General features: G+C 52.6%; 1 protein-coding gene across 10 annotated transcripts in view; it reads right to left on the bottom strand.

Annotated features, from left to right (window-relative positions):
• LDLRAD4 (low density lipoprotein receptor class A domain containing 4) overlaps positions 1-16698 on the bottom strand; it is a 435431-nt gene that overhangs the window by 25829 nt on the left and 392904 nt on the right. For 9 of the 10 annotated variants that reach the window (XM_023228382.2, XM_023228380.2, XM_023228385.2 and 6 more), the window contains one exon: positions 3174-3328. In XM_023228382.2, coding sequence (XP_023084150.1) covers positions 3174-3328 — 155 coding nt within the window. Of the gene's footprint in view, positions 1-3173; positions 3329-11785; positions 13089-16698 lie in introns of those variants that run through there. The other variant, XM_023228386.2, reaches the window with a different exon arrangement.

The raw sequence follows: 16698 nt of genomic DNA, 5'->3' as shown, positions 1-16698 counted from the left end.
GGGGACGAGGGCTCTGGTCGGGGGAGGCGGGTGCCAGCTGAGGGGAGGGTGGCTGTGGCTCCTGACCTGCACCTGCACAGGAGCACACCCTATGGTACAAGGACCGGTACTGGCTGAGCTGGGCACTTGCTCAGGAAGGGGCCACAGAAGGCAGCAGGGCAGTGACCACTTCTCAGAAGGGGACTCTCGTCAAGAAGCAAGGAAGCCAGGGCCACTGCGATGCTGTCTGGTTAACTTTGGTCTGGCCCTTCCTCATGGTATAAGTAGAGGAGGCGAGGGGCCGCGCGGTATAAACAGAGGAGGTGAGGGGCCGCGCAGTATAAACAGAGGAGGCGAGGGGCCGCGCGGTATGAGCAGAGGCGGCGAGGGGCCGCGCGGTATAAGCAGGGGAGGCGAGGGGCCGCACGGTATAGGCAGAGGGGGCCGCTCACAGGAGGGCTGGAAGCTTCCTCCACCAAGTACAGCTGCTGGCCCACTCGTCCTCCTCCTCAAAACCTAAACCCACCCCATCCTATTGCCCCAAGCTATGCTTCCACCTCCACTCTCCAGGTTTCCAGTAGAAAGACGCAGCTTTAGTTGAATCAGAGTGTGAAGCCTGATCACCCAGAAGCTGGTTAATTCGATGCCCAGCCCCTCTCGCACCAGGTTTAAATAGAACAGCATTTTCTAATGTGCTCATGGAGCCCTGAGGTGGGTCTCCATGAACGGGCCCTCACAGGAATCTCCCCCACGTGCACAGGCTCCTAGTGAGGCTGTGCCACAGAGAGGACGCGAGCAGCACCCGCCCCAGCCGCTGACTGGAGGGTGCTGAGCTGCCGCCAGGGCCTGGACTCCCAGGGCCTCAGGTGCTGCAGGAGAAAGGCCTGGGACATCGGTGCTGAGAAAGGAAGAGGTGCTTAGGGGCTTGCAGGGGCTCTGGTAACAGGAAAGAAGCCATGAGCACGGCAGCATCTGCCCCCACACACTTATCCTTCGCAGCCGCCTCGCCCCGGAGCACAGGCCCGCACAGCGGCCCAGAGGACTGCCAGGCCCTGCCAGGGGGCACAGCAGCCCAGAGGAGCCTGGCTGCATGGGGGCATTCCTGGGTGAAGAGGACCTGGGTTAGGGACCCTCAGGGCAGAGAGAGGGAAATGGACAGCACGGCCACACCCACAGTATTCGGGAGGCCTGAGTCTGTGTCTGGAGAGAACGGAGGTTTCTTCCTCATCAACTGCCAGTCTTCTCCCTTTTGGGGAACCATCAGCTAGGCTAACAGACCAGATGTGGAAGTGGAGCGAGGGCCTGGGCCGAGCTGCCTCTGGTCATCGCGCCGGAACGCATCTTGTGTTTTATGAAACATCTCACAGAGTCCTTTGCTAAGCTATGCAGAAGCCACAGGATGAACGGCCACACCTTGAGGAGGGACAGCTCCCAGTTCCAGGTTACTCAGAAAAGAAAAGGAGAAACAGCACCGCAGCTGAGGACCTCAAACCCACGCTGCAGGCAGCAATCTCTGCAAGCCCCAGCTCAGCTCCAGAACAGAGCTCTCAGGGGCAACACTACGTGCGTATGAACAAAATGGGGCCCAGACAAGGAAGTGGACTTCTGCGGACACAGTTCACTGGCTACCGCATGTCTTCACCTGCCACGCAGCACGCAGCCCTGACGGGACCTCTGAACGTTGCTTCATCACCTTCCTGATTTCAGGGAAGGGAGGCTCTGCTGGTGGGCCAGCCGGCGCTCCCCGGGAAAGGGCGTCGCACAAACCTGCGGCCACGTGACACAGAAGACACTCTTCTGACACATTTTGCTTTTCTGCTGGGCCTCTTGGTTGGTAAGGGTGTGGCCAGCGTGCTGGTGTTCAGGACACAAGGTGCTATGAACAGGGACGGCCAGCGGGGCTGGGTCTGCACCAGGAACAGAGCAAGGAGCTGCCTGACCCACGCTAGGGAGAGAGAAGCCAACACTGGGGCAAGTCTGGGAGGAAGACTGGGGAGCGCCCAGGCAGGGGACAGAGAAGCTCCCTGTGTGCACAGCGACCCCGAACGCTCTGGAGCTCCTGGAGAGAGGGCCGGGGGAGGCTGTGCCTGTTTCCACCAAGTCCAGGGCTGGCGTTCACAGCCCGTAATACATGAAGGCAAAGCAGCGATGTCTAAGCCTTCTATGGTTCTGAAACTGCTGCTGGAATGAGATTTTCTCCCTGTCCTCTCTCCAAACACAGGCAAATCCCATACACTGTGTGTTTAGCACTTCAGAAGAATCAGTCCTTCCTCTGTCCAACAATCTACAGGCATCGGGATGCCAAAGCGTTCAGTGCGTCTGGATGGTGCAGCTCTGTGGACACCAAAGGACCCCAGGATGCTGTCGAGGCTCGAGGAAGGTGACACAGCAGGCCAGAGGGGCTCATGGACTGGACTGGGCACCCAGAGCGAGGCCAGAAGGGGCAAGAGAGGATGCAGGGGGCAAGAGGACGAAAGCGCTGTCAGGTGCACGCCTTCCCCTGGCATCCTGTCTCCTCCCCGAGGCTGCCCCGTCTAGCCCTCCCCACGGTCTGAAGGTAGCACTTGGGGGCACCCACCCATTCCCTCTCTCCACTACCTGCAGGAGCTGCAGAGCAGACAACAAACCTCGGCTCTGCCCATATGGATGGCTGCGCCCATGATCCTGGTGAAGTGTGAGCCTGCCCTCCTGAGAGGGGTCCCCGGAGTCCCAGGCCCAGTGGCCACTCCAGGAAACCCACCTGGACGGCTGCACCCCATACCCTGGACAGCCTCGGTACGTCAGGGCAGGGGCCGGAGCTGCACAGCGCTGCTCCGGAGAAGGGACGCTCTGTAAAGAAGCCTCTCCAGTGCTCAGCACACCGCAGGGCTCAGCACTGGGCACTCGGCCTCGCCGCCCACCACCGAAGCCAAGGATTTATACGCTCGCTCAGCCACACGTCGGGCAGCAAAGATCCAGGGGAGGCCTGGGAGGGGCCACGCAGGCTGCTGGGGGCCTGCCCTGTCTGTTTGACTGGGTGCTGGTCACACTACTGTGTTCAGTTTGTGGGGACTCACTAAGAGGAACACGTACAAGGTGCGCTTCGCCCCATTTGTTACATGTCAACTGAAAACACGGCCAGCCTCTGAACCCTCATGGGCTCCTGAGTCTCTGGCCGCCGCCTGACGCTGGAGCCGGGTGGCCAGGGTACTCACCTGCGGCAGCCCGTCCTCCCGCCTCCGGCTCTGGCTTGGGCGGTTGATGAAGGACCGCGTGGAGACTTTGTAGTGGTTCAGCAGGCAGACGATGACCACCACCATCACCGTGACCACCACGACGATGATGATGATTTGGGCGAACTCCAGCTCCGCTGCCACGGAAGAGGACAGTGGTTAGCCGCCTGGCCCTGCAACCCCAACCCATTCTCCAGGCACCGCCACCGCCCCAGCCTCTCACACACATCCGGTCCTCAGGCCCGCAGGACACAGAAACGACTGTCCCACTTTAGCGAAGGAGACACCATGGCAGAGTTGGGAGGCCGTGCAAACCTGCCGTGGGGATCGAGGAGCCTGCGCCATCCCCCACCACAGGGGGCTGAGAAAGCCTCCCCAAACTGAAGTTATTTCTCCAATGTCACTGCTCTAGAAAAGTTAAACTCGTCTTTATGGTTGAGTGGAGTTTCTCAAGGCAATTCCCTTAGGGAGCCATACTTAAAAGGAAAAATCCACTTTCTCCCCTTCCCTCCAAGGCTGTGGCTGTGCAGGTGAGTTAGGAAACACATCTGCATTGCTTCTAGGCCTGCAGGCACAGCGCTTCAGGAGTGGTCAGGTCTGCTCTGGGTTTCTGACACCACCACCCCAAAGATTCCCTAAATGCTACTGACACACACTTCAGCATGTGAGTCCAGCAACACAGAGCGACTTCCAGTCACAGCACACTGGGCGGGCAGCTGGAAGCAGGTGAGCCAGATCCCTGTTTTGGGAGAGGAGGCAGGTGGAGGGCTCATGGGCGGCCTGGAGCCACTTTCTGCCCCCGCTCTCCCAGCCCATGGCTCTGCTGCCTGCTTCACTCCTCGTCCCCCACGCTGGAAGGAAGTGACTGTCCGTGCAGTGATGTAAATTCAGAGCAAGGGGCTCGGGGATGCTATGAGGAAAACAGTGCAGGAATCTGGGGGTGGTGTGGTGGACAAAAGGCAGGAGGGAAGAGGAGAGAACGCCATCCACTGTGCTGCCCTGGGCTCACGGCATACACGCACACACATGCATGCACATACATGTGCTGCAGCAGGGCTCAGGCCCCGGCCGGTGGGGAGGCATATCTGTCAGCGTATCCGCTCAGACGTGGGGCGATGCAGGCAGAGATCAGGTGGTGCTTCCCCAGTAGCTACGACTGTGTGCATCTGCTGGTCACACCCTGGGAACCGAGGGCGAGACTGGACGAGGGGTTCTCCGGATCGCCCCATGTCCGACCCTTCCGTACTGCCCTCCGCTTCCACCCTGAGACCCCCACACCCTAGGGACTGAGGGTGGGAGCGGAGGGCAGTGGGGCCCTGGGGCCTACCGGAGAGGGGCTGGCGCCTGGAGACTGGAGAGCAGAGTGTGTGGGAGGCTGCTGGCTGAGCTGTGCACAGAGAGCAGATGGACTTGCCAAGTGCCCCTTGCCCCGCAGGCAGGGAGAGGCCAGGCTGGTGGGAACATCACCCTTCCCTGTGGATGCGGACAAAGCCATGCTCAGAGCCTCAGAGGCCATGCTCTGAGCAGCTCCTGAGGCTGGCAGTCAGTGAGGCCTGCTGGCCCTGCCCCAGCCAAGGGGGTGCTGTTGCTCTGGGGTTCCCTGCGGCCTGTCGGCTAAGCGGTGGGGGCTCTAGGGGCCTGGTGCCCAGCCTAGCCTTGGGGTTTGAGTGTCCACTTCCTATGGGGAGGAAGTGTCCATCGGAACTGCCACACTACATGCATCCCTCCGCCACCCCAACACACACGCAAAGTCTCCCCAGGGCTTATCAACAATTTTCATGCTGGGGGCTTTCTGGAAAAGACTGAAATTGTGCCAAGTCTTTGAGCAGGTGCTTGGGCCTTTGCAATTGGGTTCCAATAGAAATGTGACCTTATTTCTGCTCACAGGCCATGGGAAGCATGACACGCTTGTTTACCTAGGAACAGTCTTCGACTCTGCCCCTGCCCATAACCCTCCTGTGTCTGGACATTCTGGCCTTGACCCTGTGTTTCTCAGGACCCTACCCCCACACACCATGTGACGTCTCCCAGGCTGAGTCTGGAGCCCCTACTTTGCCCCTCCTGACACGGGAGGCAGCTAAGTGGCTTCACTGGTACAAGGTGAATTGATGAGCGACTCAGCACCCCCAGGCTGAGAGACGGGGCTGGGATGTGTGGCCCCGGTTGGCTCTGCCCAGCTGCATGGGTGTGCTCTCTGTGAGGACAGCCACCACCAACAGGATAAGGCCTGCACTGGCTGCAGAGTGCCCGAGTGTGCCTCCAGCAGCCCTGAGGGTCTGTGCAGGGGGTCAGCCACCGGCCCAAGGTGATCGCCCAGGGACAAGCATGAAAGGAAGCAGAGGGATTCCGCTCAGCACAAACGCAGTGAACACAGTGGTGAGGGCTGAACCCCGAAGTCGAAGACTGTTCCTAGGTAAACAAGCATGTCATACTTCCCATGGCCCATGAGAAGAAACAAGGTCACATTTCTATTGTGACCCGAATAATGCCTTCTTTAACCAACTCTTATTTTTATTTTGTGGTTAAATAGCGGAGTATTCACAAATTAAAGCATGCCCTAGGATTTCGGAATGTTTTCTTTTCAAGAGAACTTCACTGCTTTATGGACATGGATATAGAGGAAAATCATGGTGACAGGGACGGATCAGCACAAAGTCTTCATGCAACAAGTCAACTCTTCTCTTGGAGGACACCTTTCCAGGTCATCTGTTCTTGACTAGGGAAAGCTATGCAGATACGCATTTGCAGCAAAGCAAATCAAATTATGTTTTCACAAGTCTCCGGGCATTTTTTACATATTTGTGTTTCATTTGAAAAGGATTTTTATTATAAAAATAATGAAAACTTCTTGAAAATTTAAATCACACAGAAGGAAACAATGCAGTGTAAAGTCTCCCTTCCCAACCCACAGCGCCCCTGACTCCACCAAGCCTTACTCTGTCCCTGGGGAAAGCCCAGGCCTCCGTTGCATCATGTGTGTGTGTTTGCTACGAAATGAAGGCTTTCCTCTTTTCAGTTATTGGAATCGATGTGCAAATATCTTGTTTGCGTCTTTTCACTTAATACATCGCAGACCTCTTTAAACAAGAACACACGTGCACCGGCCGCGCTCTGTGGCAGCTGTCTGTTACAAACATACTGGAATTTGCCTTCTCCAGCTGATGGCTGTTCCGGTGGCTTGCTTTTTTCTTTTTTCTCTTATAACCACAAAATTGCATGTGTATATGTGCAAGTGTGTGGTTGGCACACGTTTGTCAGCATACTTAAAGACTCCCAAAAGTGACATTTCTGGGCCCAGGGCATAATCACTTTTAATCCTCATGGCTACTGAGAACCTGCCTTTTGTAAAGGCTGCATTAGTTTAGGCTATCCCAGTAAGAAGGCATGTTCCGCATGCCCTCATTCACCCTGGAGACTCACCCTTTTAATCGGTGACAATCTGATGGGCAAAAATATCTATCTCATTTTAATTTGTATTTCTCCAATTACTGGTAATTTCAGATCTTTCCCTATGGTTATGGCAATGTGTGTTTCTCTTTTTCATAATCATATTAGTGTATTTATAGTTTTCTCATTTATTTCTTATGTATTTATGTGAAATCTTTACATATTATGGTTACACATCTTTGTCTGTTACGTGTTGCAACTATTTCCCCAGCCATTTCTTTAAACTTCACCATGAGTTTCTCTATAGGTGCTATAAATTTTTATGCCATCAAATACTCTCTTTTTCCTTTATGGCTTCTAAACTTCCTGTTTGATTGGGAAGGTCCTCTTTAATATTCTAAACATATTTTTTTCCTAAGATTTTTGGAGTTTGTATTTTATGTTGGATCTTTACTTGCTCTGGATTTTATTCCTCTTTTGGTCTGACACAGCACATGGAACATGTGATACTGACTGAAAGGTGTGCATTATCTGAGCTAATGTCTGATTTAAAAATTCAGGCAAGGATGAGAAAGATCTCAGTTGTATGAAACAGTGCATGGAATCACTCTCCGTAAAAGTAAACTCCAGGCCAGGTGTGCCTGGAATCTCAGCACTTTGGGAGACCAAGGCGGGGAAATTGTTTAAAGGCCAGGAGTTCAAGATCAGCCTGGGCAATAGAGCGAGACCCTGTATCTTTAAAAAAAAAAAAAAAAAAAGTAAAGCCCTCACCATCTTTCTTTTCAAGGGGACTGCCTTCTTATAGACCTGCCACACACATGGGCACTGCCCTGCCCTGCTGGGACATCTGCGCCATGCTGTTGCCCTGAGGCTGATTCAAATATGAGTCATGCCCAGCCGTGGCAGCTACGTCTACAGCACATGGATGAGCGGTGGCCTGGGGGTTCGTGGGCACCCTAGTGGCATGGTGCCTGGGGCAGGTCAAGGTCGTGGGCAAACTCAGAGGCTGTGGGAGCAGGAACGCTGTGCCCAGGAGCCTGCGAACAAAATCAAGTGCCCCCGAGGGGTGCCCTGGGGTGGCGGCAGCCTGATGAGGGCCTGAGCCACGAGGGCACTCAGTCCTGGGCACAAGAGGCAGCTCTTCCTGCAGGCACCAAAGACCCAGGGACACCTGGGTCCCAGAGCCCACCAACCTCACAGCCTGGTCATCTCACTGCAGCAGCCTGGTCCCTGGCTGCAGGCGAGGGGGGCCCGTAAGCCTCCCCTGAGGGCGTCAGGGCCTAGTGCAGGGCCCGCACGTGCAGCAGAGCCTTGCTCTGGGAACTCTGGGCAAAACCCATAAGTGGAAACAGACCCCCTTCTCGCCTTTAAGTCACGGGAGCCAGAACACTAGCTACCGAAAAGATGAGCATCATACTCTCTTCGCGGCCACAAAGCCTCCACAGGCAGGGGCCAGGAGATCCTCAAAGTGAAAACTGCAGTCAACAGGTTCTTGGAAATGTGTGTGAGGATTCCCAGACTCTGAGCCCTGCACTGAGATGCCCTCTCCCTCCATGACCCTCTTCAAGCTCACAAGGGGTGTGTGGCAACCCCCCCACACCTGTCCTCCCACACCCTCAGTCATTTTAAACAGGAGAATTCCACTAAACACCCACAGCCTGTTTTCACGTGGCAGGGCAGGGGGTGGCTGTGGTGCGTGGAGCCCAGCATCCACAGAAAGGAAAGATGCCTGGGGTTTGGGTTTTGTTTTTAGGGGCGGGGAAGGAGTCGGCTGGAAAGGGGAGGCTAAGAAGGGAATGAATTCTGGAAGAACTGCTAAAACAGAAAGTTTGGAAAAATAAAACCCGCAGGAATAGTAGCATTCTTAGAAAATAAATTGGATGCTTTGGGGCTTCCAAGATGCTATGCACCTAACACGGATTCTGGCACAGACGACGGGTGGAGTTTCCTTGTTCAATAGCAACGGATGTCCACAGAAGAGGGCCAGAAAGCAGGGCGCGCAAGGAAAGAAGTTGAGGCCAAAGTCAAATGTTCACATCCCCCTTCTACGGCGCTGTAGTTCATGACGCTGTGACAGATGAGTCACTGCAATGGAAATACCGGATACTTTTTAATACATCTAGCCTAAAACTTACAGGAAGGCATCCCAACACCTTCTTTTATGATCGTACAGCAGTGACAGTGACGACAGTGATGATGGCATCTCTCTATTTTTATGAAAACCTCTCCAGGAAATCCCAAGCTGCACACTGGAGAATTACGGGAACAGAAGCAGCGGTGTGAAGTCTGTCGGTCTCTCCCCTGGTTCGAGGAGGAGCTGAACTGAATCATACTAGAGGCATGAGTGTCTGCGCTATTTTTAAAGAGCTCTGGGGAAGTGCGGCTGTCCCACCTTAGGCTCCTCATATAACACTCATTTCTATTTGTGGGATGGTTAACACCATCTTCCATTTGGTCTTTTCTCCACCAATATATTATCCTTCACCGAAGTCCTATTTCTACAGTTTAATTATTTTTAAGCTCCAGATGTGTAACGTATGCCCTCAAAGACCCTATCATGGGTCAGGGGCACGGTCTGGACCCCGCATGCGTTCTTCTCTTTCCCCAGGCCAAGTAAGCTCCTTGGCAAGAATCCAGAAAACGTTTCATGCAGAACATTGCGATGTCGCAGAAACGGCCACCCCTTGGCCACGAAGCCCTCGCCCCACCCTGCGTGGTCACTTCCTACCCTACCAACTGCAGCACCCCTACGTGCTGGCCTCTCCCGGAGCACCAAGCCCAGGGCTGGCTTGCCGCAGAGCCTCACCTCCAGGCAGCCGCTTCCCCTGCACACCCTCCTGCCCCACCGCTGGGACATACACACACCGGTCCTGCACACCCTCCTGCCCCGCCGCTGGGACACACACACACTGGTCCTGCACACCCTCCTGCCCCGCCGCTGGGACATACACACACTGGTCCTGCACACCCTCCTGCCCCGCCGCTGGGACACACACACACCGGCCCTCCCACATGTGGCTAGGCCTGCCTGGCTTCTGCACAGTGAACTTGTCGCATTTCCTTCCTGTCTCTGTCCTCAGCAGAGACGGGTGTGGTGGTGAGATGACAGCCCTAGGGGTGTCTTACTCTTTATTTATGGCTCTGTGACACTTTCAAAGTGCTGAATGTTCCTAAAGGCTGGTAAATTCTTTCCAAGATCCTCCAGAGACTGGGCGGCGGTGGTGGCAGGAAGACGGGTGGGGGCAGGAGTTGGAATCTACTTAGACTATAATTGCCTCAAGTTTGTGAACTGTTAGTACAAAAATACTCTTGGAGATTTTAATGGTTGAATGAAGATTCACACTCATTAAACACCATGGTTGAGGGGGAAAATTCAGCCTGTGTTACAAGAATGACTTCACAGCTTGAAGTACAGAAGCAAAACAATAAGAGCTATCATCATACTGATTACATGATATGTTTTGAATTTTATTTTCCTTGGAGGTGGGTTGGCTACTCTACCATATAGTACAACAAGTGGAACGGAAGGGAAAAAAGCCACGCGACAGAAAGACCCAGGTTTTGGTGTCACTTGCTGGCTTTACCTTCCTTTAAAAGCTCTTTCCTAAGCCCCGATGATGGGTTCAGTACCTCTGGGGACTTCCGTGCAGCTCGGAACCCTGTGGCAGCACTTATGACTGTCTTGGTGGTATCCATTCTCTGGTCTTCTTCCTCTATAGAGTGAGCCCTGGGTCAATGCCTTGTTCGTCCACAGTGTCTCAGGAGGTAGTGTGTGCCTGGCGCGAAGTTGGCATTCCCCATTGAGAAGCTGGTGGAGAAGCCCTAAGAAGGAAGGGACCCCAACAGCCTGACCTGCTTCAACAGCATCCGGCACAGACACGTGTTCTCCCAAACACTTCCCGACGCCTTCAGTGCTGCTGGAGTTTTGCTAAAGGTTTTCATATTTTGCAACAATTATTTTAAAAATTTTACTAGTCTAAGAGGGTGTGATCTGTCACTGAGAAAAGAGCCTCCTGGTTGCTCTGAGTGGCCTGTTTGTAGTCATGTATTTATGTACAACATTTGCATGATAATAAAATGAGGAAACGGTCCCTATGATCTGCAGGTGGAGAGATGAACGTGGAGGACGGGTGTGGCCCAGGCACGGATACCTGATACCGGCCCAAGGCCAGGTGCCCTGGACGGCACGGGCAGGCGGGCAGCTGCCAGCAATGACCGGACGGACTAGGGAATCACTCGAATGCAGACTCCATGAGCCCGTCCGGCTGCAGCGGCATCTCCTCGCTTTATGAAAGCCCAAGCATTCATCCACTACAATTACTTCTCACCACGCATTTTAGAACCTAGAGTTTCACGATCTCTTCAGAAAGAAATTTACCTAAATATGTTCCGATCAAAGATGACTGACAGGATTTTCTAAAAAATCAGCAGAGGAGTAAGAGCAATTATAAACCTTTTAAAAGTCTATCCCTCTGCCATGCTATAAATGGAAAAAAATACATACATAAGCCATAATTCCCCCTATAGGATTCATTTAAAATCCACCCTCACCTCCACCTCCACATTATTAATTTAGGAAAGTGCATCAGAAAAAAAAACACAGCTGCACATGGAATGGAACCTTCATTTCCACAGGGGAGAGAGCTGGCTTCGGAGGCTCTCATCCCACAGCCAGTCTGTCTGTCTCTCACTTTCTTTGGCTCTCTCTCTCTCTCTCTCTCTCAGAGTCACAGTTCTCCTTCCTAATAGCTGCTGTCACTAGGTGGATGACCTAAGAAAGTGTTCAATGAACCAGCCACATCCTGATAAATACCTTTTCTTTAAAATGCAGTTTTCAACTCCTGAAGGTCAAGAGAAAGGACCTATCAACAAGTAGCAGAATTTCCAGGGGAGGTCTCAGCCTCATCGACAGACATTTGAAAAAAACAAAACTCCAAAGCAACAAACTGTGTACTCATGCGTAACACCTCCACCAGGAACAAACGAATTCCAGGCTGGAAAGAAGATGAGAAAGCCTGACACGCAGCTTCCTAAAGGGAGTCCCACCCTGAAATGTTCTGAGTTGACAGACCCCTGTTAGGCAGAAACAAACTTCCTGAGAAAGAGCTTCTCCTCTTCTCAACTCTGTCCTCAGACCAAACTCCAGGAAGAACCACAGCAAACCCGAAACAGCATGCATCACCCACGGCAGTTCTTGGGAAATGTACCTTTTTTTAAGAACAGGTCTTTGAACTGAGCCTCCTTCAGTGTGCTGTTGTTCAGGTGGTCACTGGACATAATCAGGTCCTCTGCAAGTGGGAGTTCAACTGTGACGCAGCCCCCCACGTTCAAAGCATCCCTTCGGCTTCCGGCAGTCTCCTCTCCAGGCAGCTCAGAGCTGCAGTTATAGCTGGCGTGGGGTGTGGGAGAGTGTATGAGTGTGAAGGGGGGTGTGCTTCTGTCTGCCTCGTTCACTCTCTCTCTACTGTATCAGCAGGGCCCACCCCAGGTGCTAGACTCAAATGCTGTGGCTCCGACCGCAGACTGTGGCTACCAATTATCAACTGCCATCAACAGAAACCAGAAGCTCTGCGGCAGGAAGCCGGCCGTGTCACCGAGCACAGAGTAAGTCCAGGGTCTCCGATCCTGAGACCAGCTGTACACCTAGGGCAGTGCTGTTTACAGCAACGTCTATCAGTGAGCAGTCTGCACGTCCCGGGTTTGGCCTGACACCTGGACGTGTCACACACACAGGCAAGCAGAACGCAGCTAGACGGCTCATCTTGTCTCGCTGTGTTCGATAATCTTTTCAACAGGCAAATGTCAAACCAGTCCAGACAGAAAGGAGGAAATCTGCAAGTCTCACACAATACTCCTTCCCGTGATCTCTGCTGGAAGCTTTCAGAGCAGAAGGACCGGAGAGAGCGCTTACCAAGGCAGGACACGCGACAGGCGGGACACTCACGTTAGGCTCGCGTGCTTCTCCCCTGCAGATCCGCTCCCAGAGCGTGCTCGCCCGGCTGGGAGCACCCACAGTGTCCCTCAGGCTGCGAGCCAGGCTGTGGGCTGTCCTCTCCTGGGGCTCCCTCTCCACATCCTCTAACTGATGGGAGCAGCTCCCAGCGGCTCTTGCCGCCGAGCTCTGTACTGGCAAGGGGTGAGGTCCTAACCACAGCAGGAAACACTGCGTGCTCCTCTCCCTCCAGTTCTCTCTTCCCTCTCGACTCTCCCATTCCTTCCCTCTCCCTCTGCCTCACATCATGATTCCCCATGTATCGTAGCACAGAAACGCCACAGAGGCTCCTTCAAAGTCAGGACGTTCAGTGTTCCTAGGCAGTTTTAGTTTATAAGGATCAGAAATTAGAGAAAAGAATCCCAGGCAATTCGAACATAAAAGCAGACACAGGTCTCAGGGGGCGCTTTCTCCTGCTTCATTCTGTTCGAGCACAGTCTCTTTTCCCCGAGGTCTAAACAGTTTGTTTCATCTGAGTGTAAAACATCTCCGTGCATTCGGATGCCCCCAGGCTGTGTGAAGAAAATTCAGGGCAGGCTGCGAGTCTGTCGCAGTTTTCAGAGAAAATCACGGGGTGGCCGGCCGGCGCGGTGGAAAGGGCAGCCTGCCATGGTAACGCTGCAAATAACCCCTGCCGCAAGCAGTGCCCGGAGCCCAGAATAGCCTTTGTTTTTCCTTATTTAGGGTAAATAGGAATGACATGTGGGCCGTAACAATAGTTTTGGCTGTAGGAGGAGTTGTCAAAGCAAAACTAAACTCTGTTGGTTACTACCAGCGTTAGAAGCCAGGACAGTGACGTTAGCAGCCAGCCCTGCTGTCAGCCCGGGCGCGTCACCTGGGGCATGACAGCAGGGACCGGGCCCTGATGTCACCGCAGGGTCCTCCAGGTGGCCAGAAGACATCACTTTCTCATGCTTTCATTTTTGGGGGCAGCGGCAGAAAAGCAACAGAAGAACCACCCAGAAGACTTTCCAGAAGCCTCACATGGATAAAAGGAAACCAGAGAATTTCAGCAAGGAAAGTGACCGTTTATTAATATCCAGCCGCCGGGGAAATCCGGATGGTATGATTCTTCCTGAGCAATTTCCATATTAAAAATGAAACTCCCCTTCCTGTGCCAGGCTTTCCCTGACTTCTCAGAGTCACCGCTGGCTGAAGGAAGAGGGAGTCACCCTCAGGAAGAGGCAGCTTCAGAAAGAATTAGAAGCTGCGGCCACTTCAAGCCTGGCTGCCAGCCCTCCTTGTCCCTGGAGCCCGCGGCTCCTTGCCACCTGGGCCTGCACTTCCTAGTCAGGCTCAGTCACATGACAGGCTCGCCCTCAAGCCAGGGCCTTAGTGAGGAGCACTGTAGGCCACTGTACCTGTTTCTTAAAATTAGGGCTTTGTGGGGGAGCACGGTGGCTCAAGCCTGTAATCCCAGCACTTTGGGAGGCCGAGGTGGGCGGATCACCTGAGGTCAGGAGTTCAAGACCAGCCTGGTCAACATGGTGAAACCTCGTCTCTGCTAAAAATACAAAAATTAGTGAGGTGAGGTGGCACATGCCTGTGATCCCAGCTACTTGGGAGGCTGAGGCAGGAGAATCGCTTGAACCTGGGAGGCGGAGGTTGCCGTAAGCCGAGATCAGGCCACTTCACTCCGGCCTGGGTGACAAAGTGAGACTTCGTCTCAAAAAAAACAAAAACAAAAAAAACCAAATTGGGCTTTGGTGAATTTCATGGAACTAGAAAAGTTCTGTCCTTTGCTAATGGACATATTTACATTTTGAAATGGTTACAAATAGCCCACTTTGGGGTTTAACATGATGTAAAATGAATACTTCATACATTAAAAAAAGAAAATCGACTTTTTTTTCATTTAACAGTCATAGGCTATTCCCTAGTGTCTCAACACACTTACTGTGTTTGACTGGCTTCCCTGTCACTGGGCATCTTGGCCATGGGAGCCACTCTTTTCTCTTCTCTTCTCTTCTTTCTTTTCTTTTCTTTTCTTTTTGATGCAGTCTCGCTGTGTTGCCCAGGTGGGAGTGCAGTGGCAAAATCTCTGATCACTGCAACCTCTGCCTCCCAGGTTCAAGTGATTCTCCCACCTTAGCTTCCCAAGTAGCTGGGATCACAGGCATGCGCCAACATGCTGGGCTAATTTTTGTAATTTTTGTATTTTTAGTAGAGACGGGGTTTCACCATGTTGGCCAGGCTGTCCTGGAACTCCCAACCTCAAGTGACCCACCCGCTTCGGCCTTTCAGAGTCCTGGGACTATAGGTGTGGCCACTGCACCTGGCTATGGACCCATCGTAACTAAGCTCCTTGTCCACTCAGTTTAATGTTCTCACAGTTCAACCTGTTTAAAAACCACTTGCAAAACTTGACTTTATGAATGCAAGTTTACTTTGAAAATGTTGCCCACACTTACACACACACACACACACACACGGACATACTGAGTGCGCCTGTGGGTGTCTGGGGACATGCTATAGAGTCTGTCTTGGGATGTGTGGCTTTAACACAGGCACGGGGGCTCTCCCAGCCCCCGCTGAGGGGCTGTCTGGGCAGATGCACTAGGTCGTGCTCTTAAGTTTTGCTTTTACTCCCTTTTAAGCACCACCTGAAGATGGTGCTTCGGAAAGGAAGTTCAGAGGTCAAGTCGTGACTCAGGGTTCGTGCCCTGATACACAGCTCACCCTGACTGCATGACAGCATGTGCATCACTGGGAATTTTAGCTGAGGGCTGCCAATATTTCTTTTCCCTTCATTCAGAGAAAATGGCAGCACACATAGCAGAAAGGCATGGGAGAGGGAAGCCCGTGGAACACACAAATATGAAAGTGTAGAAACATTTGCATTCGGAACTCTCTTCTCTCTCATCATCTTTACGTCGCATCTTTCCCATAAGCACACTGATGGCTATCACTTCTAATACGAGTTTTGTGCAGTCACCAACACGTCTCAGAGCTTGGGAGGCATCTGTGTGTGCAGCAGGGGCTTTGAAAATGGAGCAAGGCAGGGATGCCAAAGACACACTTTCACAGGAGTTTGTCGGTAGCAACAAGGACTTGAGGCTCTAACGACATCTCTTCAAGGCTTCCTCTATAAAGGTGTTCAGTTCATTAATCCATCTGACAAATATAACCCCAAGCGCTTACAGTCCTTAGGAGGAAGCGACCAGACCCTCAGTGAAGCCCTACAGGTAAGTGTTTCTGTGTGGCTGAGTCGTCGCAGGTTCCATCGGCAGGTAGGTGCTTATTTAAGGAACCAAACGGGCTCTAAGGATCGGCTACCAGTTGAGACCTGTATAGGACAAGCTAAGGTGGCTGGAACCTTGTTGTCCTGAATGGCCAAAAAGAGGCAGCCTGGGCCAGGGATTTGACTGGAGACGATCAGCTGAGATTTCAGCTCTCATTCAGCCACTCCAAGTATGGTAAGTTAGTAGCTCAGGGGCTACTCAGAGCTCATTAGCTTCACAAAAAATTTCTGAGCAGTAAAGGGAGGCTCTGCTCTCCCAGAATCTGTATCTGTCATTTCTAAGCCCAGTTAGCATCTCACCCAGCCCCGGACCCAGCCCCAGCTCTCACCCCCAGGGCTTCTCGGTGCGCCCCGCTGCCTCCCCCTCCACAGCCTGCCCCACCGCGGGTGCTTCACTCACAACAGAAATTCTCGCAGATAAAGATCACTTGAAGAAATAGAAATAGTGGTCACCATTCTAACTGGAGTGAGATGGTATCTCATTGTGGTTTTGATTTGCATTTCTCTAATGACCAGTGATAATGAGCTTTTTTCTTTTCATAGGTTTGTTGGCTGCATAAATGTCTTCTTTTGAGAAGTGTCTGTTCATATCCTTCATCCACTTTTTGATGGGGTTGTTTTTTCTTTTACACTGTTAGTGGGAGTGTAAATTAGTTCAACCATTGTGGAAGATAGTGTGGCAATTCCTCAAGGATCTAGAACCAGAAATATCATTTGGCCCAGCAGTCCCATTACTGGGCATATACCCAAAGGATTATAAATCATTCTACTGTAAAGACACATGCACACATATGTTTATTGCAACATTATTTACAATAGCAAAGACTTGGAAAGAACCCCAATGCCCATCAATGATAGACCGGGTAAAGAAAATGTGGCACATATAC

The sequence above is a fragment of the Piliocolobus tephrosceles genome, chromosome 18 (assembly GCF_002776525.5).
Source record: "Piliocolobus tephrosceles isolate RC106 chromosome 18, ASM277652v3, whole genome shotgun sequence".
Taxonomy (NCBI): domain Eukaryota; kingdom Metazoa; phylum Chordata; class Mammalia; order Primates; family Cercopithecidae; genus Piliocolobus; species Piliocolobus tephrosceles.
The sequence above is the reverse complement of the archived record's forward strand: the minus strand, read 5'-3'. Positions and strand labels throughout refer to the sequence as shown.